At 42.9% G+C, this 26,935-nt stretch overlaps 1 protein-coding gene across 1 annotated transcript in view; it reads left to right on the forward strand.

The window, feature by feature from the left end:
• Nucleotides 1-26,935, forward strand: part of LOC146035538 (gamma-aminobutyric acid receptor subunit beta-4-like) — a 335,033-nt gene that overhangs the window by 167,341 nt on the left and 140,757 nt on the right. Inside the window, exon 4 of the mRNA XM_083159044.1 lies at nt 19,271-19,491. Within this exon, the coding sequence (XP_083015170.1) occupies nt 19,271-19,491 (221 nt within the window). The remainder of the gene's footprint in view (nt 1-19,270; nt 19,492-26,935) is intronic.

Consider the following 26,935-nt stretch of genomic DNA (forward strand, 5'->3'; position numbering starts at 1 on the left):
AAAAAATGGTGGGGGAGTTTCAGAGGGATTGTCTGGAAGATGTATAGTAATCTAGGCAAAATGTTCATTTTAACTATATTCATATGGCCAAACCATGAAAATCTCTGTGTGAGCCATTGCGCCATTTCTTGCTTAATTTTTCGTAGTAAAGGGTTATGATTGATGGTTTGCTGAAGGGAAGAGGGGATTAGTACACCCAAGTATTTAATATGGGATGGATGCCATTCAAATGGATAAGAAGTTTTTAGATTCAGTGCTATTTCGCCAGGCAGGGATATATTTAGGGCTGGTAAAATTGATTTTGAAGTTGGATAACCTGCTAAAGCGGTCAAATTCTTTCATGAGATTGGGAATTGATAATGTTGGGTTTGTCATAATCACAAGCAGATTGTCAGCAAATAAAGCTAGACGGTGATCTACATCTCCGACTTGCAAACCAGTTTTTTTCAAAAACTAGGGTTATGTCTAATCGACCGTGCGAGTGCCTCCAAACCTAGAACAAAGAGCAGGGGTGAGAGTGGGCATCCCTGTCGAGTCCCATTGGATATTATTATTTTAAAGTATTTTATTCAAACAGTTAACAAAGTTGTACTACAATAAATTGTGCTACTGTTGTCAGCATGTATAGATTGTAAATGTTTCTGATGTAAACCTTTATCTTGTTAAGCAGTTGTTATTGAAATGGTAATTAGCAATTTTATCGGACAAAGGGGTATTTACTCTGGGATTTCGACTGATCTGACAGTAACTTGGAAGTCGCAATTTGTTGTTCCGACTGTTGAGTGTCGGAAAATCTGCAGATCTGTAAAAAACACCTGTGAATTCGACAATCTGCTGCCGTTCTCAATAAAACAGATCAGACTTTTAAAAAGTTGAATCTGACAGCCTTCAATGTAATCTTTAACCACAGCATTAAATAGGCAAGTCCCAATATTTCTCCGGTCAGTTAATATCACCACAGATTGAATACTCCCCCCCACTGTCTTATTGAAAATATAAAAACTTTTTTTAAAACACCATATAGTAGCTATAGTTCTTCGCAGCCAGAGAGTTGGGGTGCTTAGGTGCACTACTATGTAGAATAAACTGTAGAAGTGGCACTGCTGTGTGGTGTAATGTGAAGAGGAGCAAGATGATGCAGAGTAATGTGATTGACACACACTACTGTGTGTCTGTCATCTTCCAAGCAACAAAACGTTCCCTATTTAAAAAATTGGGAATGAGGGGGGATGCTCTTGCTGGTACAGAACACCAAATGTCTAGCTAAGGTTCTTTGGCTGAATAATACTATGGGTGAGCGTTGGATGTGTTGCTGGCCGATGCTGTCACCTGTGCTGCTAGTTGATGGGTGCTGGGGCAGAAGCGGAACTGTGTTGGTGCTAGGGGGCACCAGCCAAACTTTTGCCTAGGGCATCAAATTGGTTAGGGCCGGCTCTGGGTGTACATAGTTACATAGTAGGTAAGGCTGAATAAAGACTGAGTCCATCGAGTTCATTCCTAGATTTCATTAGCTAATCCCTTCTTATATGTAGATTATTCTGATATTTTTAAAGTCAGGTTATGATTCTCATTTGTACCTCTGGATGTTTTTAACCAATAAACGTTTGTCCAACCTTAATTTAAACATATTCAATGTGTCAGCCGACACCACCTCTCCAGGAAGAGAGTTCCACAGTTTAGCTGCCCCGACCGTGAAAAAGTTTTTCCTTGTAAGGGAACGAAATCTTCTTTCTTCTAATCTAAACTTGTGCCCACGTATCCTAGAATCCTTCCTTGCAGTAAAAAGGGTGCTTGACAGTTCCTTATATTGGCCCCTGATATATTTGTACATGTTAAGCATGCCCCCCCTTATACATCTCTTCTCTAGCGTTAACAGTCCCAAATTGCTTAATCTGTCCTCGTAACTTAAATTCTCCATTCCCTGAATTTGGGGAAGGGTCCCTAAACTGCACACCCTGGACATAGGAGGTGCTACCTGCTAAGACCTGTAGTGCAGCAAGCAGGAGGAGGAGTTTGCAGGGGCACACTAAATATAAATGCTAGACCTTTTAATATCATTGCTAAATTGCATTTCTGAGGTTCTTAGCATAATGATGGCCATTATTATGGGCTTGTCCACCGCGTCCAGGTTACCTCAATAGGACAAGTCCCTAACACTACTCTGAGACAGGTCCAGGGCACGGGACCCCCCAGGCCAGCCCAGCAGAACCACCCCATGGCATCACATTGGTGTGAAATTAAAGTGATAGTAAAAGGGATAAGGGAAATTATATGTGATAAGACTTACCTAAGTAAGAGGAAATAATAAATGTGAAGGGTGCTACATATATACTAAACAAACTAAAGGGGTGATGGAAAGTGTACGATATGATGCCACGAAGCAGCCCAGCAACAGCAGCCCAAAGAGCCCCACGCCCCAAACACAGTCCCAAAGACCAACACTCAGCATATGTGTCTAGTAGAACTTACCCTCATAGTGCCAAGCTGAGGACAGGTGGGAGGGGTGCTAGTTAAGGAGGAAGGCTTCGCTAATTCCTTCCAGTGTGTATGAATACACAATATATAGTACATAGGGGGAGGGGCCCTAAATTGCACACCCTGGACATACAGTATAAGGTGCTAACTGCTGAGACAGTATCACTTGACTGGAAGTGTACAGCAGTATCACTGGACTGGATTTATACAACAGTATCACTGGACTGCAATGATAGTTATACAGCTGAATCACTGGACTTTATCGCAGTAACACTGGGCTAAATTTATGGAGCAGTATCACTGGATTTGAATTATACAACAGTATCACTGGACTGGAACTATAGTTATACAGCGTTATCACTGGACTGGAATTACAGCTGTATCACTGGACTTTTTCGCAGTACCACTGGACTGAATTTATGCAGCAGTATACAAGACTGGAATTTATACAACAGTATCACTGGACTGTAATTATTCAACAGTATCACTGGACTGGCATTATAGTTATACAGCTGTTATACAGCTGTATCACTGGACTGGAATTATAGCTGTGTCACTGGACTTTATCAGAAGTTCCTCTGGATTTAAGTTATGTGCAGTATCACTGGACTGGAATTATACAACAGTACCACTGGAGTGGAAGTACAGCTGTATCACTGGACTTTATCAGCATTACCACTGGACTGATTTTATGCAGTAGAATTACTAGATTGAAATTTCAGCTGTATCACTGGACTTTATCAGCAGTACCACTGGACTGAACCTATTCAGCAGTATGGGTGCGTACACATGGGGCGATATATTGCTGGGTGATATATCAGCGAGCGATATATTGCTCAATGCCCCCTTTTCATCGGCAACCAGAGATGGTCGCTGATGAAAAGAATCCTCTGCCGGCGGTGCCGCAGAGGTAATTAGCTGGTCGCAGGAGCAAGCTCCTGCGACCAGCGATTAGAACAGGGCTGAAAACGGGAGCGTGCACCCGGCGATTTATCACCAGGGCACACTCCCATCACTGGCAATATGGTCGCCAGCGACCATATTCCCAGCGATATCAGCCCCTATCGCTGCCGTAGGTACACAGCTTATCACTTGACTGGAATTTTACAACAGTATCACTTGACTGGAAGTATAGAGCAGTATCACCGGACTGGATTTATACACAAGTATCACTGGACTGCAATGATAGTTATACAGCTAAATCACTGGACTATATCGCAATACCACTGGACTGGCATTATAGTTATACAGCTGTATCACTGGACTGGAATTATAGCTGTATCACTGGACTTTATCAGCATTACCATTGGATTGATCTTATTCAGCAGTATCACCAGACTGGATCACAGTTGTATCATTGGACTTTATCGGCAGTACCACTGGATTGAATTTATGTAGCAGTATCACTTGATGGGATTTATACAACAGTATCACTGGACTGCAATTATAGTTATACAGCTGTATCACTGGACTTTATCGCAGTACCACTGGACTGAATTTATGCAGCGTTATCACTGGACAGGAATTACAGCTGTATCACTGGACTTTATCACAGTACCACTGGACAGAATTTACTGGAATTATACAACAGTATCACTGAACTGGAAGTAGAGCTGTATCAATGGACTTTATCTGCATTACCACTGGACTGATCTTATGCAGCAGTATCACTGGACTCGAATTATAGTATCACTGGACTCAAATTATAGTTGTATCACTGGACTTTATCGGCAGTACCACTGGACGGAACTTATGCAGCAGTATCACTGTACTTGAATTATACAACAGTATCACTGGACTGGAATTATAGTTATACAGCGGTTTTACTGTACTGAAATTATTGCTGTATCACTGGACTTTATCGCAGCACCACTGGACTGAAATGATGCAACAGTCTCACTGGACTGGAATTATACAACAGTATCACTGGACTGGAATTAAAGTTATACAGCTGTATCACTGGACTGGAATTATAGTTGTATCACCAGACTTTATCGGCAGTGCCACTGGCCTGAACTTATGCAGCAGTATCACAGGATGGGAATTGTACCACAGTATCACTGGATTGGAATTATTGTTATACAGCTGTTTCACTGGACTTTATCGCAGTACCACTGGATTGAATTAAAGCAGCAATATCACTGGACTGGAATTATACAACAATATCACTGGACTGGAATAATAGTTATACAGCAGTATCACTGGACTTGAATAACGGCTGTATCACTGGACTTTATCGCAGTACCACTGGACTGAATTTATGCAGCATTGTCACTGGACTGAATTTATACAACATTATGACTGGACTGGAATTACAGTTATGCAGCTGTATCGCTGGACTTTATTGGCGGTACCACTGGAGTGAAACTAATACAGCAGTATCACTGGACTGGACCTATACAGAAAGGCCAAAGGACTTATGGCAACATAGATCACCAGCAGCACTAGGCAGCACAGGACTGTGCCACCCCCACAGACCACCACAGACCACTACAGCACAATAACACATCCACCCACTACCCTCTACAATGCCAGAGTGAAGATGGTGCAGACAGCGTGGAACTTATAATGATTCCGGATCTCGCGAGATCTGACAGTGATATGATGTAGTTTTGGTGCGTCCTGAGACCCGAGCCTGGCGGGATTCCCCGAACAATCTTGGGTCTGTACTCGGATCGGTGGGTGTTTGGATGTATTTGGATTTTCAAAATATGAACCTGCTCATCCCCATTTACAACATTTACATTTATCGGATCTTGGTACGGCACAGAGACTCAGTGGATACATTTCCCTAAATATATTACACAAATTGCATACATGTGTAAAATAGGAATGCAACTTAAATACTTATGATGTATGACTAACCATGTGGCCAGCTGGTGTCTGTCTGGTGATTATCATGCTGTTTTGATGATGTGGATATATTTAAGTGAAGGCTGCAGCTCCATCTGCCCCATTGTTAATCTGGTCCTCTTATTAGTGACCCCCACATACTGCAGAAAGTATTTGGAGAGGAAGATAAGCTGTGCAGCAGCATTGAGGATAAATTGGAGTGGAGAGAGGTGTTTTACAGGTAGGCCAGATAGTAGGAGATTTCAGTAGTCCAATGCTGCTGCTAGGCTGATCTTCCTTGCAAGACGCTCATCGTCTGCTGATCCGCTCTGCCAGTCCCTCCATTGGTTACCTGTATCTTACCGTATTCAATATAAAACATTTCTACTAGCATATAAAGCTATTAACCATACCAGGGGCGGATCCAGGATAAAATGACAGGGGGGGCACCATAACAAAAGAGGGTTTAGGTGGGGGAGGGGCGGTGTTAGTGGTGCCAGTGTACATGCTAAGAGAGCGGCAGAGAGAGGGTGGGAATGGGATTAAAAATAGGCCCTGGCATTTAAAATACACAGGCCCACCATGGCGACAAAAGCGAAGGACGCAGTTGTGCGCGCGCCAAAGGCGCGCTCCGGAAAAGGGTGTGTGGCCACTCAACAGGGGGCGTGTCCTTGAGTGTAGTGTACAACACCATATACAACTTCTACACATTATGCAACAAAATACTAGACCCCAAATACTAGGCCCCTTACACATGATGCCAAATGGAATGAGCCAAAATTCACATAATGCCATACGGATTGTGTCAAAATTCACATCAAGCCACATGGATTGAGCCAGAATTCACATAATGCCACATGGATTGAGCCAAAATTCACAATACGCTTCATAAACAGGGACATTGTCCACCAAAAGGTGCGCATTAAACATTTACACCATAATGTCCAATACATGTTAAGTTACACGCCATTATGTCCATTATGTATTATGCCAAACACCATAATGCCTATTAAAAATGATGCTACATAAGTGCTGCTTATCTACATTCTCATTGCCAAGGGTTCCATGCTTATTGCCAGAGGTTCCATGCTCGTTGCCATATGGGATTACATGCTCATTGCCAAGGGGGAATACATGCTCGCGGTAAATGGTGACAGCCACTGACAGTGGCAGAGCCTGGCTGTATTCAGAGCACTGCAGGTGCCTGCTATTTGAAATAATACCCCTTTCACACCAGAAAATGCATTCCCGGGTTGGCCCCTTTTACACCAGCCTAGTCCCTGCATTTTCTGGTGTGAGGGGGAGAGAAAACCACCCCTCCCCCCCTTTAACCAGTTATCTCATTTAACCGGCTATATCTTCGGAACCAACTAAACCATTTACATGAGACAAGTATCATATTGAAGAACTTTTGAGTGGGCTTTGAATGATTTTGGTCCAGTGAAACTGGAACGTTTGGTTCCAGAGTAATCTGCCCTCAAAGAACATGAACAGCCATGAAATTACATTTAAAAAATAAAAAAAATTGGTTTATATGCAATATCTCTGGAACTGATTGACGGATATGGACCAGCCTGGTATCATATTGAAGGCCCAGCGATTTGGAATTGAATGAGATCAACCACAGAATTGACGGGTCCCATATTATCCTATGGGGAAAAAACCTTACAGTTTTGCCAGGCGATATCTCCGGTTCCCGGGGGGCTAGAGACACGGGGCTGGGCTCGTTGGAAAGCCCTGGTCCTCAGCTACAAAATGACAGGGGGGGGCACGTGCCCGGGTGCCCCCCCCCCCCCCCTGAATCCGCCACTGAACCATACTGTACCAGCATATATCTCTCAACTTATCACAAAATATCTCCCATCTCGACCACTCCGCTTGCACAAGATCTGCGTCTCTCTTCTGCACAGATCACTAGCTCCCATTCACTATTACAGGACTTTCATCGGGCTGCTCCCATCCTATGGAATGCCCTTCCACGCACAGTAAGACTCTCCACTAGCCTCCAAACTTTCAAGTGTTCCCTAAAAACTCACCTCTTCAGGCAAGCCTATTATATTTAAATTCTACACGCATAACCCTCTGAGGCACTTATGTATTATATAGCTTCCCTTCTGGACTTGTAACTTGGTGGGACTGCTATGCTATTACAGATGCCTGTCCTTGTGTTTCCCTCCTATATCCCTATAGATTGTAAGCTTGCCTGTCAAAATAAGAGGATGAAAGAGTACTAATACGATGTATTGAAACCAGGTAGTTATAGTGGTATTGATAAATATTATGAAGCTGTTAAAAATAAATTTAAAAGAAACAATGTAAGAGAATGGTTACTAAAGCAAGACGCATACACATTGCACAAGCCGGCGAGAAAAAACAATAAAAGGAATATGATCTGTGTGTCAGGGATAAATCAACAATGGCAATGCGATTTGGTGTCACTCATAGACCTGTCGAAGCACAGCTACGTTATTAAATATATATTAACCATCATTGATATATTCAGTAAGAGGGCCTGGGCCGTAAGTCTGCCCGCTAAGAATGCTACAACTGTCGCTAAGGCTTTTGAAAAAATATTCCAACAGGGGGACGTGCCTAAGAAACTGCAAACCGACAACGGTGAAGAGTTTCTAAACAAAGTCCTAAAAAATTGTTAGAAAAATTTGGAATACAACATTTCACAACCAATGAAACGCGAAGGTGGCGTTATTTCACGGCAAAGAATAACTACAGATATAGAAATGTTTTACAAGATTTCATAACCATCTTGCTGCTGTCACTTAAGGGGAGGGGGCCCGGGGCCCCCACTGGGCCCTTCCATCAGACTTTGGCCTGAGTAATTTGTACCCCCTACCCCTTTCACTTGGCACCCCTGATAACACCACACAGTAATGCCCCTTACACATGACAAACATTATTAGTGTCCTTATAACCCTAATGCCCCTTACACATTATGCCAACCTTTATTAATGCCCTCCATACACATAATGACACACATAATGCCCCTTACACATATGTTGCACATTATTAATGCCCTTATACACGACACACATAATGCCCCTTACACATATGCCGAACACTATTGCACAACCAACCCACCCGCAGACAGCACTCGCACAGCCGCTAACACTGTGACCTCTGCCTCTGCTTGGATACAGATGTTTCCTCATACATCTTTACTCAATAAGCCATGCAGCTCCTGGCCAGTTCTGCTAATGTTGGGTGCCTTTTTGCTGAGAATTCGTCTTATTTGTATTGTTATGGGACCAGGACACACAAGGAGCTTCCGATGATTAAAATGATATGTGGCATGAATATATTCTGTGTGTGACTGTGGCTGTACCTGCATACGGAATGCTATGTTACAGTGATTTCCATGAATACACTATTTCATATGTAGATACAGCCTCACTCACACACAGAATATAGGTATGCTGCATATCATTTTAAACAGCAGAAGCTGCTGATGCCCCTAGGCATTCCAAATGCCCTAGGCAATTGCCTAGTTTGCCTATGCCTAAGGCGGCTCTGCTGTTACCTTTTCTGATGTCTAATGCCACATGTTCTAGACCAAAAAATGTCATTTCTATTGTATTACTATTTTGGCAGGCTTTAAAATGTCTGGGAACACTGTTTTCCAGACTGTTCTTTATATTTCTGTATTGTTCCAGAATTCTTATTTTCAGACATATCTTTGTTTTGCCTATGTAAGTTTTACCCCATTTGCATTTCAACATATGTACAACATAGGTAGTATTACAATTTATAAAACCTTTGATCTAAATTTTTTTGATTATATTATCCTCAAAGCTTTTTAGACCAGATTGAGCTTGTGTACACATTTTACACTTTCCACAGCTAAAAAAGCCTTGTGGTTTACGACAATTAAAGAGACTTATCATGCTATTAGTTGCTATGGGTAACATACTTGGTGACAGTTTGTTTTTTAAGGTATTAGAACGCCTAAATACAAGTTCTAGGTATGTAGTAACTTTTCCTTTTAGGATAGAATCCATACGAATTATATGCCAATATTTGTTTAGGATATGGCGAGCGCAGCGAGCCCACGATGGGTTGCGGTACACGTCCTCCAACCGTTTCATACCCCCACTATCCACGTCGGCGTGGAGTTGGTTTTCATATAGTGTTGCAAGCGCAGCATGCCACCGAGCCCGAAGCGTGGCGAGCGGATGCGTAATACGTCTGAAGTAACTCGCATCCCCTCGCGGGGCTCGCTGCACTCGCAATTCTTCGGGCTTGGTGGTTCGCTGCGCTCGCCACATTATAAAAGATCAACTCCACGCCGACGTGGATAGTGGGGGTATGAAAAGGTCGGAGGAATGCGTACCGCCAACGCTCGCCATGCTTCGGGTTCACGTTGATCGCGGTGTGGCGTTAACAATGGGGGGGCATACAATGAAACATTTTTGCACCAATATTAATAACTAGCTTTTATAGAAAAATGGAAATATATACCCAGCCGTGGCAATCAGTATGTCAGAAGCAGAAGCAGTGATGTACGGTATGGGCAATTTGTGGAGCAGCCGGTCTCAAACTTGGACTAAAAGTGCTTGGAGAAACAAAGCAGGCGGGACTGATTGGTTCCAGGTTCCAAGGACTTGCGCACTATTGGACTTTATATATATATATATATATATATATATATATATATATATATATATATATATATATATATATATACTGTATATATACAGTCACTTTTGAGCCAGCACCCTCCTGATCCCTGAAGGGCAAGTCAGCTACCGCGGTGCCCAGCCAGACCACAATGATTGAGAATTCCAATAGACGGCACCCAGCGGGTTGATCAGCAAGAATTTTTGATGCAGACACCAATTTGTACAAGCTTTCAGGTACTTTTTTTCCCCTCCTTCAGGCGGCATACAAAGAATACATACAAAATACATTAACATAGTGCCTTATATACCGTACAAGTGTAGGCAGTGTGCAGCTCGGGGCGGGCATGGCTTCCGGACGCTGTACTGCAGAGAACTTCCGGGTAATCCCCGTCAGTTACTTCCGGGCAACGACACGGCTTCTCATTGCCATGGCAACCCGGCTGTGTGTGATTAATAGAAACAACCAACAATAAAAACGACAATAAAAACAAGAAAACACAATACAGATATGTACAAATACATCCAGAATATACAGGCATGATTACTGTGACAAAATTAATGATACATGATTACATACTACTTTAGGTGCAAAATCGCAATCTATATAGTCACAGACTAAACTCCTGTTATATACAGATGGGTCACATGGGATTAAATCTGAAATTAATTTAAGGAGATATTTAAATTAAGGTGATCGTTAAGGACTGTGGGTTTAAGAGTATCCAAAGAAAGTATCCACTTAGATTCTAAGCGCAGTAATTGCTTATGCCTATCTTCTCGTCTTTTATTAAAGGGTACATGGTCAATTATAATATGACGAAAATTAGCCATATTATGCTTAGCCTCGAAGAAGTGTCTGGCTAGCAGTTGGTCCGAAGGTTTGTTTTTTAAAGCTGATCTAATGGAAGTCCGGTGTATGGCCATCCTTTCTTTGAAGGCCCTTACCGTCTTCCCTATGGGCCTTATTTTGGTTCATTCTTTCTGACAAAATCCTTCTTAGATGGGCAAAACCATGTGCACTGCAGGTGGGGCAGATGTAACATGTGCAGAGAGAATTAGATTTGGGTGGGGTTTTACTTCAAAGTGAGATCTATATTGCAGTGTAAAAATAAAGCAGTCAGTATTTTCCCTGCACAGAAACAAAATTACTCACCCAAATCTAATTCTCTCTGCACATGTTACATCTGCCCCCCCTGCAGTGCACATGGTTTTGTCCATCTAAGAAGGATTTTGTCAGAAAGAATGAACCAAAATAAAGCCCTATATAACAAAGGCCACACGGGCACTTTACCATATATACCACAAATGAACTGTCACAACCCAAGGGATACCGTATTGTAATTTTTTTTCCTGTATGGGGGTGAAAGAACCAACGGGATGCAATCATATGTCCGCAGGTCGTACAGCCTGTACATTTGTGACAACCTGGGCTCTTATGTTGTATTAGCGGATCATATTGGACCAGGGAGGTAATATCTGTATGGACAAGCCAATCCCTTAAATTCTTTCCCCTTTTATAGCTGGACATAACTTTGGTGTTTTTCATTTTAGTTAAATCCTTGTCTGATGTGATCATCGGACAAAGTTGTTTAGTGCGCTGCTGTATATTTTTATTGGCTACACTATATTGCTGTACCCAATGAATAGTATCCTGAGTGGTTTTTTTGACAGAATGCAACAAAGTTTGTTTTCTTTCAATTAAAGCTAACTTAGACCTACCTAGCAGCATGTAAAGTAGCCGGCAAATAACCTTGCGCTAAGAATTTATCAGACATGTCATTCAGAACTTTCTCCAGGACATCTGGATTACTCTCAATCCTCTTTGCTCTGAGAAATTGTGAGTAGTGAAGACTGGACACAGTGCCAACCGGGAGGAAACTTTCCGCCCTCAGCAATGTATTGCGGTCAGTCGGTTTTATATACAGATTAGTTTCTATCCTGTTTTTTTCAATTCTAATTAATACATCTAGGAAAGGAATTTCTTCCAAACTTTTACTAAACTGGATTGTTGTATTCCATTCGCCTCTAAGTTCTATGCACAGACCTTTGAGGTCATGGTAGGTAAATTTATTATCACCTACCCCTCTAGAACCTATCCAGAACCAAAACTATGTTTTTAAAAAAAAAAACCACTTCTCTTTAGGCCACCCTAACTTTCTAAATCTAAAAAAGACCTGCCACTACTAAAGGAATTTCCCTGAAGGGATAACTGTTTATCCACGATTTAAAAAACCTGAGGTAAGACGCCTTATAAAGAGCTTCACTATTTTCCATTTTTTCTTCTTTCGCTTGCTCACCTTCTGATCCCAAATATTATTGTTATTATTTTATTGATAGATTTTATACAGTGCGAAGACACTCTTCTTATACTAATCTTATCAAGATTTGTATAAAAATCTCTTTGGTATGTATAACCCATACCTACTTTTATAAATAAATATGTTGGTTTGGTGTTTTTGTACACACTTATACTGTATTTTTGTTTTACCTGTACCACTTGTAGCTATACCCCTGACGAAGTCCTGTGCAACGAAACGCTTTGGGTTTTATGAATAAAGGATCACTTATCCTAAAAGGAGTCTCCTTCTTATTTGGAAAACGGATGAAAGAACTATTCTATTTCTGATAAGAATACCAGTAAAATGGACTAATTCTGAAATAGCTGGGTGGTGCTCATTATAGCGCACTCCGATAACCCCCTACTGTGTGTGTATGTATATGTATGTATATATATATATATATATATATATATATATATATATATATAGACACACCTAAAACGGCACTCCCAAATTCAAGTGCAACTGATATCCTTTCAAGGGAGAAGACAAAATTTGCGGTGCCCTCCGAGCTAGGTAGCCAAACCTGACAGCCAGTAATGTAAGCAGATGTGGGGGTGGCGGCACTCGCACAAAAAAAACTGAAGCAGGTAACGTTTACAGACGTTCTGGGACAGAGTTGCCCATTTATCAAGGTGCTTGTGAGAACAATACAATACACAAATAATTTTCCTTTTATACCATGGACCCGTTCATGTAGCCCGGCGTGACGCCGGGCAGTGCAGCTCGATGATGTCATCAGGGCCGTACACGACGCAGAGACAAATGGAGGGGATCACGTGATCTAGACATAACCAATCACCAACAAGTTAAAATTTGCTATAGCAACGCTTACATGACAGTACATTTAAACATTAAGACATATAAAACAGTGAAAGTATCAGCATATCAATGAAAGTTATATACCTGAACACGACAGTACAGCCACTTAAATGAGCAAGAATGCCATTAGCAACAGCCTGCATTGACCTCCATCGGAGGATATGTCACATACACATAAAACAATCTTGCAACCACAGATAAGAATAGCCACTGTAATACTCAGTGATTGTAAAAAATAATTATAGAAAATGAGATAACCAGAGGTTTTCATTTAATCCCCGGAGAGATAAAGTATTGAGACCAAAAATTCTCTCTGCTCTCAGCACTCATCAGGATCTCTGACCGATCACCACCCCTGGGCAGAGGGGGGACATGGTCAATGATCCTGTACCGTAAAGAAGTCAGTGGTATGTCTGGCCTCAATAAAGTGTCTAGCCGCAGGGAATTCACTGTGGCCTGAAGCTAGTCCAATCTTGATATTGGAGTGATGCGCCGCTGCTCGTTCCTTGAATGCACGGTCCGTTTTGCCAATGTAGTGGTGCCCGCAGGGGCAGCTTACCATGTAGACAACAAATTTTGTACTACAACTGACCCTGTGTTCGATTTTTAACTTTTTACCTGAGAAGGGGTGATGAAACACATCACTCTGCACCACATAGCTGCAATTGGTGCAACCACTGCAGCGAAAGCAGCCCACCTTGGGGGTCCCCAAAAAAGTAGGTGGCTTAGGTAATGGGAACCTGATGTCATTCTTTACAGGTGATGCTTGAGGTTTTGCCCCGTGTGTATGAACACATGACAGATTTGTTGTGTAGGGCCGGTAACTGAGGGTCTTAGTTTAAATTTGCCAGTGTTTACGGGTGATCTGATTGAGTTGCAAGCTTTTACTATGAAAAGAGTTTACCCAAATTAATCTGTTGCTGGTTCTGTCTTTTGTAGGATTAAGAGCTTGTTCATGGCTCATGGCCAGAACTCTGTTTTTAGATTTCATGAGCTCTTGATGACAATACCCTCTGGCTAAAAATATAGTGACCATCTTATTAAGTGATGTATCCAGATCTGCAGGGTCACTTGATATACCTAAGACCCTCAGCATCTGAGAGAAATGAAGCCCTTTCTTAAGGGGAAGGGGCTGATGGCTGTTGGCAAGGTGAATGTTATTCCTGTATGTTAATTTTGTGTGCAATGAGGTAACAATGTTCCCATCAGACAATTTGATGTTGACATCAAGATATTGTACCTGTTTGCCATCAATACTGTAGGTGAATTTAACCAGATAATCGGTATTGGTATGCATGTCAATGAGGTTTTTTAACCATTTAAAGGCACCCCCCAGATGACCAGGAGGTCATCTATGTATCTGAGGTACAAGATGACTGCATCCTTGACCGGCGGATTTTCAATAAACAGTAACTTGTCAATGGTGTACATGAACGCATTAGCGAACGATGGGGCCACTGAGGACCCCATTGCACACCCCTTGTGCTGAAGATAAAACTCGCCATTGAAGGTAAAATAAATGCGCTTAAGAGTAAGTGACAGTAATTTAAAAAAGATTGGAACTGTCGGACCTGTATCAGTAGTAAGCACTGCCTCCAATCCCTTATCGTGCGTAATGCATGTATAAAGACTGGACACTTCAATTGTGCCCAGTACACAATCTGTAGGCAATGTGTCTAAACTGGAGAACCTGTGTATAAGGGCATTCATATCCTTAAGATATGTACACATTCACATGGTCAAGGTACACTGATATGGCATGGTATAATGACCCCCTGGCCGATAGTATAGGCCTGCCCGGTGGGTTGACCAGGCTTTTATGTATCTTAGGGAGTAAGTATGACAGCGGCACAATGGGGAAAGGAGATAAAGTTAACAGCGACTACGACCTGCACCTGGTTTATCCATGGCTAACGGGAGGCGGACAGTCTACACATCCTTATAAAAAAAAGAGCAGGCCGTGAAACAGAGTCTTCAAGAGATGAACAATCATCTCAAAGTGATATGGATCAGAGTACCAGCAACCATCTCCCTTTAGGGGCTCGTCCCAAAAATCTGGCCCAACACATCATAGAAAATTCACTCGTCGGGGTGGCCAAAATCAAATGTCCAAAACCTGGTTTTGACCGAAGAGATACCCGAAGAATTGATTTTCAATTTATCTGACCGATTTATCACAGCCACAGAGCATAAAGTCCTATCTAAGGGGTTAAACTTTGTTCCAGTTTCAAAAATGAAACTGAAAGAATTCTTTCAAGACAAACCTTCCAGTGACACCTCAGCTACTCAAAGCTTGTTTCCAAATTCCCGACGCAAAAATCCAAGTTTGAACCTGTATCCCTGAACCCGTCAATTAAGACATTTGGCCGCATGTTGGACAATGAGACCTCCATTCTGCATGCCACCAACATTAAAACTCATTCTAACTTCTCTCCTTATGAGTGGCAAGCACTCAAAGCATTGAGCAATGATATCTAGCCGTGCTGCAGATAAAGGAGGCCTCACTGTAATTCTTAATACAGCAGACTATATACGGGAAGCTGATCGGCAGCTTTGTGACACTGAGGTGTACAGTGTTCTTTCAAAATATCCCACCTCAATGTACAAGACTGAGTTGGACTTAATCCTTAATACTGCTGTCCAAGATAATACAATCATTGCAGGTACCAGAGAAGTTTTGTGCACTCCTTTCCCCATTGTGCCGCTGTTATACTTACTCCCTAAGATACAGAAAAGCCCAGTCAACCTCCCGGGCAGGCCTATAATATCGGCCAGGGGTTCGTTATACCATGCCATATCAGTGTACCTTGGCCATTTTATACAGCTCTGCATTCAAGGAATGTGTACATTTCTTAAGGATACGAATGCCCTTATACACAGGTTGACCAGTTTAGACACATTGCCTACAGATTGTGTACTGGGCACAATTAATGTGTCCAGTCTTTATACATGCATTCCGCACGATAAGGGATTGTGCGGAATTACTGACAATCCTATGTATACAGGTCCGCCAGTTCCATTCTTTTTGAAATTATTGTCACTTACTCTTATTTTACCTTCAATGGCTAGTTTTATCTTCAGTGCAAGGGTTGTGCGATGGGGTCCTCAGTGGCCCCATCATTCGCTCATGCGTTCATGTACACCATTGACAAGTTACTGTTTATTGAAAATCCGCCGGTCAGGGATGCAGTCATCTTGTACCTCAGATACATAGATGACCTGGTCATCTTGGGGGGTGGCTTTGAGTGGTTAAAAAACTTCATTGACATGCGTAACAATACCGATTCTCCAGTTAAATTCACCTACAGTATTGATGGCAAACAGGTACAATATCTTGATTTCAACATCAAATTGTCTGATGGGAAGATTGTTACCTCATTGCACACAAAATTAACATACAGGAATAACATTCACCTTGTCAACAGCCATCATCACCTTCCCCTCAAGAAAGGGCTTCATTTCTCCCAGATGCTGAGGGTCTTACATATATCAAGTGACCCTGCAGAGTTGGAAACATCACTTAATAAGATGGTCACCAAATTATTAGCCAGAGGGTATTGTCATCAAGAGCTCATGAAATCTAAAAACAGAGTTCTGGCCATGAGCCATGAACAAGCTCTTAATCCTACAAAAGTAGACAGAACCAGCAACAGATTAATTTGGGTAAACTCTTTACATAGTAAAAGCTCGCAACTCAATCAGATTACCCATAAACACTGGCCAATTTTAACGTCAGACCCTCAGTTACCGGCCCTACACAACAAATCTCTGATGTGTGCATACACACAGGGCAAAAACCTCAAAGATCACCTGTTAAAAATGACATCAGGTTCCAATTACCTAAGCCACCTACTTTTTTGGGGACCCCCAAGGTGGGCTGCTTTCGCTGCAGTGGTTGCACCACGTGCAGCTATATGGTGCAGGGTGATGTGTTTCACCACCCCTTCTGAGGTGAAAAGTTAAAAATCAAACACAGGGTCAGTTGCAGTACAAAATTTGTTGTCTACATGATTAGCTGCCCCTGCTGGCGCCACTACATTAGCAAAACGGACCGTGCATTCAAGGAACGAGCATCGATCCAATATCAAGATTGGACTGGCTTCAGGCCACAGTGAATTCCCTGTGGCTAGACACTTTATTCAGGCCAGACATCCACTGACCTCTTTATGGTACAGGATCATTGACCATGTCCCCCTCCCTGCCCAGGGTTGTTGATCGGTCAGGGATCCTGATGCGTACAGAGAGCAGAGGGATTTTTCGTCTCAATACTTTATCTCCCCGGGGATTACATGAAAACCTTGGGTTATCTCATTTTCTATAATTATTTTTTTACAATCACTGTGTATTACAGTGGCTATTCTTGTCTGTGGTTGCAAGATTGTTTTATGTGTATGTGGCATATCCTCCTATGGAGGTGACTGCAGGCTGTTGCTAATGGCATTCATGCCCAGTTGCTAGCTGGCATTCTTGCTCATTTAAGTGGCTGTACTGTCGTGTTCAGGTCTATAACTTTCATTGATATTCTGATACTTTTATATGTCTTAATGTTTAAATGTACTGTCATGTAAGCGTTGCTATATCAACTTTTAACTTGTTGGTGATTGGTTATGTCTAGATCACGTGATCCCCTCCGTGTGTCTCTGCGTCGTGTCCGGCCATAATTACTTCATCGAGCTGCACTGCCCGGCGCCATGCCGGTCTACACGAACAGGTCCAGGGTATATAGGTAAGCTTATTTGTGTATTGTATTGTTCTCACAAGCACCTTGTCCCAGAACGTCTGTAAACTTTACCTTCTTCAGTGTCTTTTGTTCGAGTGCCGCCGCCCTCACGTCACATTGGAGCTTCTCCTGGTGATTCTATCGCCATTCGTCAGCTGCCGTTACCTGGCACGCCCCGTGCGTATGCGCACAAGATGCTCGTGCTCCCCATTCTGTTGGAGCCTGCCCCACCCTATGCCGGCTCCCCGCTGCTCCCCCATCCTCCCCCATAGCTGCCGGCACCTGTCACTCACCCTCCCCGGCTTACTGAAGTTGAGATGAGCAGGGAATCCACTCCCTGCCGCTGTGCTGATGGGGATGCGCGCGCGTGTGAGACGCTCGCACATCCCCTTCAGATGGAGCTCCTGTCCACCAGCCTGCGCCAGCTCAGGAGATCTGGCGATTCTAAAGCAGGGTTGCCGACTTCTTAAATCTCCTCTTCGGGAGAAGCCCGGAGAGGAGACATTCAGCAGGAGTTCTGGGGGTGGGGCTTGAACGTTACATCATGAAGCCCCGCTCCAATGTTTGAAAATGACCCGATTTGCACATCTCCGTGGAGGGGGCGGGACTAAAATTACGCAATTTTGACACTTTAGTCCTGCCCCCTCATCAGAGATAAACATATCAGGTGAATTAAGTGGTGTGTGGGGGGGAGCCACGATCAGGGGGGGGAAAGCGGGGGTCCCCCAGAAACCGGGAGGTTTGCCCACCTTTCCGGGCGGCCGGGAGGGGGACCCGATTTCCGGGACCCTCCCAGCCATTCCGGGAGGGTAGGCAACCCTGTTCTAAAGACAGGCGCTCTATCTGTATACTGTATAGTATATACATTTTATTCACTACTGTACTTTTTTTTTAGGATTTATATGGGCTATGGTTTAAAAAATATTTAGCTGCAATAATGATATTATACATACTGTATAGTACTGTATAATATTTGTGGAAAAAGACAAACAAAATTAGTAATTAATTTGAAGGTACTGTGTGACCATATAGCACTACATATAGCCATATAGCCATTTGTAGAGACAAAGTCGCAGTAAAGTTCTCAATGGTCAGATCTTTTGTCAGAAATCTGCTCTGTGGTGTGGTTTGAATGCTGGGAAGAACAAAACATTTCATTTTAGAATGTTTCTTAAAAAAGTGTAAAGGAACCCTACTGTATATCCGTGGCCATTATTTTCAATCAAATATTTGCTTTAATTTAATCAACTTAACTATAATAATAATAATCTCTTGTTTATATGGGCTTCACCAATGTCATATGTAAATTATTTTTATCCCTTGTAAGCCAGTCAATTGACAGACTTATTTAATGCGACATGTTAGATAGTTCTACTGTCTAAAACTCTGAAGGTTGCATATGCTTGTAAATGCTAACTTCTTTATTCATTATGTTTTTTTTTATGCAGGATTATACCATCACTATGTATTTCCAGCAGAGCTGGCGTGATAAGCGTTTGGCTTACAGTGCACTTCCCCTTAACCTCACATTGGATAATCGAGTTGCTGACCAGCTCTGGCTTCCAGATACATACTTTCTGAATGATAAAAAGTCCTTTCTGCATGGTGTAACAGTCAAGAACAGAATGATCAGACTGCACCCGGATGGCACTGTTCTCTATGGATTAAGGTCAGTTTGTAACATTCAAGTTTGTATTGTTATTATTATTATCATCATCATGTCTATAACAAAAGCAGACCTATCTATGGCCCTTATTCTGATCGGTGCGGATATTCCCGAATTCTTACGGTGCGGTCCGCACGCCACGGTGTGCTGCCGCGTGCGGCCATCGTCCGTAGAAACGCCCACGTGTCCTCCGCATTCGGACGGACTCACTCTTTAAGAACAGGGCGTGTTTACGGACGACATACAAACCATGCGTGTGCGGGAGAATCACTCCGATTCTGCACGGTATTACAGAGTATTACAGAGTATGCATGGGAATACCGCATCCGAACGGGAGGCAAGCGGTGCTTCCGCACGTAAGCGGTGTATTTACGCCAAACAACCCACTATTATGTCTATTCTGCAATACATCACATGACCCACTTATTCAATTACCTATCCTCATACAAAAATGCTTATTTGGAATTGGAATCAATTAGATGCCAATATATCCTTACAAGCATGCCTAACACATGCATTGCACACATTAACCCTTACAGCAATTGAAGTGCAATGGTTTCAATTAAAGCACTGACAAGCGTCCTATTAGTGAGTAATGAGTAAAGGAGTCGATTCTATTGGGTTCAGGTGTTAATGCTTGTAGTCATTAGGCGGTCCGTTCGCCTACCGCAGGAACGAGTGGTATCCGCTAAGCAATACTAGCCTTTTGGACACCGCACATTTCTTCCCTTTTTGTTCGCGTGCATTCGGAGTGGTATCCGAATGCACGCCCCCCAACATAAGTGTACTCCCCCGTGTCCGCCCATGTTTCCGCCCCGTTTTGCCCACTTTGAAACTACGCCCATGTGTCATTCCGCATGACGCCCATAATACGCCCATATTTCCCGACTGATTGCGGTGAACAGTTTTGTACGGGATTTGCCCGAACAGGTACGGTGTCAAGGCGTGGCACATGCGCGTTGTGTTCTCCACGCATGCGCAGACGCCGTAAAGACGCGATCCGAAAGTATGCGGAAAAGTACGCGTCAATCAGAATAAGGGCCTATAAGAGATGCTTTTTGAGATCTTAAATGTCACAATTTTCAAAAGTATTAAAATACTTGGGGTGGATGTTTAAAATAATGTGTTCTTTTAAAATGAATTACCGTATATACTCAAGTATAAGTCGACCCGAATATAAGCCAAGGCACCTAATTTTACAACAAAAAACTGGGAAAACTTATTGACTCAAGCGGGACCCTCACTCGAGTATAAGCCAAAGGGGGGCTTTTTGAGCAAAAAAAAAAAATGTTCTGAAAAAGTAGGCTTATACGCGAGTATATATGGTAAATTTAAAATACAAGTCGATGCTTTAAAAAATTTACAAGTATAACCTAATGTTTCAAATTCCATATATACCAGACATCCATGTCTCTTTTATTTCTTTGCTATACAGTATACTAGAGATTTGTAATTATCTAGTTTATTTCTAAAGGTGCCCATCCACCATAAAGATATGGCCTGCTTTCACACGATTTCCACCCACTGGGCTGATAAATCTTAGGAAAAGGGCCATATACTGTATTGTGTATTTTACCTCAGATTCCGATCCGATGTGCGGTCCCGTGTGCATGGTTACCACAAGGATTTTTCGGATCCCAACTGGGAAAGCATATGATACATTGTATACAAAATGATGTATCATAGGTGATCCAGATGCTGAGGAGCCCAGCGGGTACTTGGCATGGTATTGCATACTGTATGAGTCTCCATGTAATCTCATAGTTACATAGTAGGTAAGGCTGAAAAAAGACTTGCGTCCATCTAGTTCAACCTGGTATAGATATCCATTGCTGATTTGGTAGGTTCTGGTATTTTACAGACAAATTATATTTCTTTTTTGTACCCATGGATGTTTTTCTCCAGTAAATGTTTGTCCAAATTTGCCTTGAACGCATTTAATGAGCCAGCCGTTACCACCTCTCTGGGAAGAGAGTTCCAGAGTTTGACTGTTCTGACCGTAAAGAAATTCTTTCTACTAGCTGAATGAAATCTTTTTTCTTCTAATCTATACTCATGCCCTCGCGTCCTAGATTCCTTTCTAGTAGAAAAGAGGGTGCGTGACAGTTCCTTATATTGGCCCTTGATATACTTGTACATGTTGAGCATGTCCCCCCTTAAACATCTCTTTTCTAATGTAAATAGTCCCAAATTGCTTAATCTCTCCCCGTAGCTTAAATTCTCCATTCCCTTAATAAGCTTTGTTGCTCGCCTTTGGACTTTTTCTAATTCTATGATGTCCTTTTTATAGTGTGGGGCCCAGAACTGTACTCCGTATTCTAGGTGAGGTCTCACCAATGCTTTATATAGTTTCCATTCCCCTCTTAATACATGCCAGAATTTTGTTGGCCTTTTTTGTAGCTACATTACAATGGGCACTACATCCTAGTTTGCTGTCTATTTGGACTCCTAGATCCTTTTCAAGTATGGAATTACCCAGTTCCTCTCCGCTAAGGTTGTAACGTGCACACTGGTTGTGTCTCCCAAGGTGCATAACCTTACATTTATCTACATTGAACCTCATCTTCCATTTTTTTGCCCACTCATCTAGAATTGCAAGATCATTTTGAAGCATGGTGACATCTTCTGATGATTTGATGACTTTGCTAAGTTTTGTATCGTCCGCAAAGATGGATACATTGCTGAGTAACCCTATCCCAATATCGTTAATAAAAATGTTAAACAAAATGGGCCCCAAAACCGAACCCTGGGGCACTCCACTTAGTACTGGTATCATATCTGATACGGCACCATTCACAACCACTCTTTGTTCTCTATTACATAGCCAATTCCCTACCCATCTGCAGATATTTTCACCCAATCCTAGGTTCTCCATTTTATTAATCAATCTCTTGTGTGGGACAGTATTAAATGCTTTAGCGAAATCTAGGAAAATCACATCTACAGCATTTCCATTATCGAGGTTTTTGCTAACCTCTTCATAGAACCCTAGTTGATTAGTTTGGCATGAACGATTTTTCACAAACCAATGTTGGTTAGCACTGAGTAGACTGTGATCTAAATATTTCTGAAAACCATCCCTTAAAAATCCTTCAAATAGTTTACCCACAATTGATGTTAAACTAACGGGTCTGTAATTAGCGGGATCTTCCTTTTTTCCTTTTTTGAATATTGGCACTACCTCTGCTATTCTCCAATCTTTTGGTACTATACCTGACGATAGTGACTTGCTAAAGATATAATGTAGGGGGGTAGCTAGTTCATCCCTTAATTCCATTAATACCCTCGGATGAATCCCATCTGGCCCTGGTGATTTATTTGTTTTGAGTTTGCTTAGCCTCAGTATTATTTCCTTCGGCGTGAAATCCACAATGAGATCTGGCTTATTTATCCCGTTTGTGGAAAATGTTCGTTCCACAGTCTGCTCTCCCTTAGTAAATACTGATGAGAAGAACTCATTTAACAGTTTTGCTTTTCCCTTGTCCTCAGTAACACTTTTTCCACTAGTATCAGTTAGTGGGCCTATGTTTTCCTTAATTAAACGTTTACTATTTATGTATTTAAAAAACTTCTTTGGGTTGGTTTTGCTTTCAGTGGCTATGCACTCTTCATATATCATTTTAGCTGCTTTGATTACCCCTTTACAAGTTTTGTTTGATTCTTTGTATTTTGCGAACGCCTCCTCATTCAAGTTATTTTTATAGAATTTAAAGGCTCTGGTTTTATTGTTGATAGCTGACCTTACTTCTTTGTCCAACCATGGTGGCTTTTTTTTTGTTCAATTTACCTTTAGTTACTTTAGGAATGTATTCAATAGTTAGTGAATCAAGCACCTGTTTTATGTAGGGTACACACCAGGACGACCACCGTCATCCACGACCGATAGACGACCATGGAACGATTTCCCTTGGACTTCCCGGGAGCTCCCAGGCAGTCCACAGCAAACGATTAGCAAAAATTGTGTTTTTTTGCGGAACGATCTAGATCCGATCCCGATGCGCCCGCGATGGTCGTTAAGATGGTCGGATCGCTGGTTTTTGTTTTTTTGCAAGCACACATGCGACCGTCGTCAGATTGGCCTTTGAAATTTGAATGAAGGGGCTGGACTAGCAGAGGGGGATAGGACTAGCAGAGGGGGATAGGAATAGCAGCAGCCATTTTAAACCAGTGTATTTCTGCTTTGTTACTAGTGAGGCTTGGTTATACCTGCTGAACGCTGGACATAGCTATTTACACATTACTTTGTTTTGCCTGCCATTACAAAGTGTCTTTTAACCCTGCACTATGGAGAATGCAGTGATGGGTAGTCACCAGCAACAGTACCTGCTCTATTATGCAGTGTTGAAGCTCAGGCGTCAGAGAGCCCAGCGCAGGAGAGAAAGATCATGCTGGACAAAGCAGTGGCTACTTCAGCGTCAGACTCGTTCGCACATGCCACTGCTCAGGGACATCAGGGAAAATAACCCAGACGATTTTCGTAACTTCTTGAGGATGGATGATGCCACATTCCAGGAATTGCTGCGTCTGGTGACTCCCCACATCGAGAAGCAGGATACCAAGTATCGGATGGCTATCCCTGCTGAGGAACGGCTTTGTGGTGACCCTGAGGTTTCTGGCGACAGGACGGTCTCTTGCTGACCTAAAGTTTGGATCCCTCATCTCCCCGCAAGCTTTGGGTCTCATCATCCCGGAGACCTGCAAAGCCATTGTGAAGGTGCTGCAGTACCAGTATTGCAAGGTAAGGATGAAATATACACCGTACACTTTATTGTGCAAACAAAATATTTTTATTTATAATTTAGGCCTAGGACAGAAACAGGTTTTTTAGGCCTTTCATAGGTAAAACATGTAAAATAGTAAATAGATTGTGTCAACACAAATATATTATAATACCATATATAAAAGATATTGTACAAAAACACACACTATATATAAAGATTTAAGTATGTATGACCCAGTTTAAACTTTCCCAATAAGTACGGGCTACTGTGTGGCAGAGGATGTCTGCCGCAGATAAGTAAAGGCTGCGGCCCACATGGCGCATGGCGCAGATGCAATGGCCCCGGCCCCATTGATGTGCGCCATACGACATGTGAGCAGTGGCCATCACATACCTGCAGCTGAGACCATGTCTGCCGCACAGTACCCCATACTATTGGTAAAGACAAAAGGACAATCAATGGAGTTTGCTATCCAGATTGAGGAGAATCCTGTTCTCCCTCTGGTAATGCAGGTACAGGTAGCAGCATATAAAAATACAAAAAAAGACACTCTGGTACCTTCTGAAACAGGCCCTTACAACAGTAGGGATAAGGTACTGTGTGGCAGAGGATGTCTGCTGCAGATATGTAAAGGCTGCGGCCCACATGGCGCATGGCGCAGATGCAATGGCCCCGGCCCCATTGATGTGCGCCATACGCCATGTGAGCAGTGGCCATCACATACCTGCAGCTGAGACCATGTCTGCCGCACAGTACCCCATACTATTGGCAAAGACAAAAGGGCAATAAATGGAGTTTGCTATCCAGATTGAGGAGAATCCTGTTCTCCCTCTGGTAATGCAGGTACAGGTAGCAGCATATAAAAAAACAAAAAAACACACTGTGGCCCTTGTGTGGCAGAGGATGTCTGCTGCAGATATGTAAAGGCTGCGGCCCACATGGCGCATGGCGCAGATGCAATGGTCCCGGCCCCATTGATGTGCGCCATACGCCATGTGAGCAGTGGCCATCACATACCTGCAGCTGAGACCATGTCGATGGTAAATGATAAAATAGCCTATTTTTTAAGACAGATCCTCAAAAACAGGAGACTCTGGATCTTCTATCAGTAAAGAACTGTAGAATTGACGGTACTGGGGGGGTTGAGAAGGCTGTGTAGGTGTTGACTGGGTATGTGTTGGAATTGTGCTCGACTGGCCTGCTACGGTGGCAGGCGGAGTAGGCACTGGTGATTCTAATGACAGTGGTGTGTCTGGTGCACTACCCGTGCCAACTATTTTAGTGCCACTGTTGAGATACCCTAAACTGCCATTATACACAAACTCCATGCATAACTTTTCAAAAGTAAGTTGCTGGTCCGGAGCCATGTTGCGAACACACTCTGCCACATAAGTGAAGTAGTTGTCATGTTTGTCCGGGTTTCTTTGCAGGACTTGCTGTGCCCGCATCATAAATTCTTCATGTGCTGCTGCTTCTCCTTTTTTTCCTTTGCCACGCATTTTTTTGGCACGGGGGAGTGGTGGAGTGGGTTCCAGGGTGGGTGGCGAAGTGCGTGCCGGAGTAGGAGCTTCGCTCGATGTGCATGCATTATCAGATAGGACAGATAGGTCTGGGGTTGCAGGTGGGTAGTCACCAAGCTGTAAAAAAAATTGAACATAGTTACTAATCAATTCTATTTACTTCTAATTTCAGTTCCCTACCAGCGTGAATGAATGGAAAGTCATCGCAGAGGAGTTTGAACAGCGATGGAACTTTCCAAATTGCGGTGGAGCCATTGATGGCAAACATGTCCGCATAGCCCAGCCTATCAATAGTGTTTCCTACTATTTTAATTACAAGGGCTATTTTAGCATTGTACTAATGGCTGTTGTTAATGCGAACTATGAGTTTATCTTCCTGGATGTAGGAAGGAATGGCCGTGCATCGGATGGTGGCACTTTCAAGGACACAAAGTTCTACGAAAGGCTCATAGCGAACACCCTTCACTTGCCGTCTGCCCAGTAAACTAAACAGGGGCTTAACTTTGTGTTTGTGGCAGACGAGGCTTTTGGCCTGCACGAGCATGTCATGAAGCCATATGCGCAAAGGGGCCTGAACCATGACAAAAGGATCTTTAACTACAGGCTATCCAGGGCACGGCGTGTTGTGGAAAATGCTTTTGGCATCCTGGCTAGCCGGTTTCGCATTTTTCACACTGCCATTAACCTGAGGGTGGACAAAATTGACTGGGTTGTCACAGCGTGCTGTGTCCTGCACAATTTGCTCCGCAGAAAAGCCACACAGCAAAGGGCTACAGGCACAGCACTCCAAGAAGACCAAGAACTACCAGAGGAGGTAGTGCAGATATCCTCCTTGCAAACCCCAACACAACACTACACAGGGAGTGCACGAGCCAAACAGGTGAGGGAAGAGTACATGGCCTACTTTAATGGGGAGGGCGCTGTGGATTGGCAGGAGGAATCAATTAGATAGCCAAAAAAATAGACTCACCGATGCAGACTGCCAATTCTCCTCCTCCTGCGCCGTGACTTCTTGGTTTTCCTGTTCGACCATCAGGACTACTCCTGTCCTCATCGACTCCTGGCTGAGGGTGAACGTCAACCTATCATAGTACCAGAGCGATGTTTGATACATCTCGTCGACTCCAGCACCAGACTTCTTTGCAGCCTCCACCTTCTTGTGTTCCTTTAAGAACACCATGCGCAGATTCTGGATGCGTTTCCTCA

The sequence above is a fragment of the Crinia signifera genome, chromosome 9 (assembly GCF_055691185.1).
Source record: "Crinia signifera chromosome 9, ASM5569118v1, whole genome shotgun sequence".
Taxonomy (NCBI): Eukaryota; Metazoa; Chordata; class Amphibia; order Anura; family Myobatrachidae; genus Crinia; species Crinia signifera.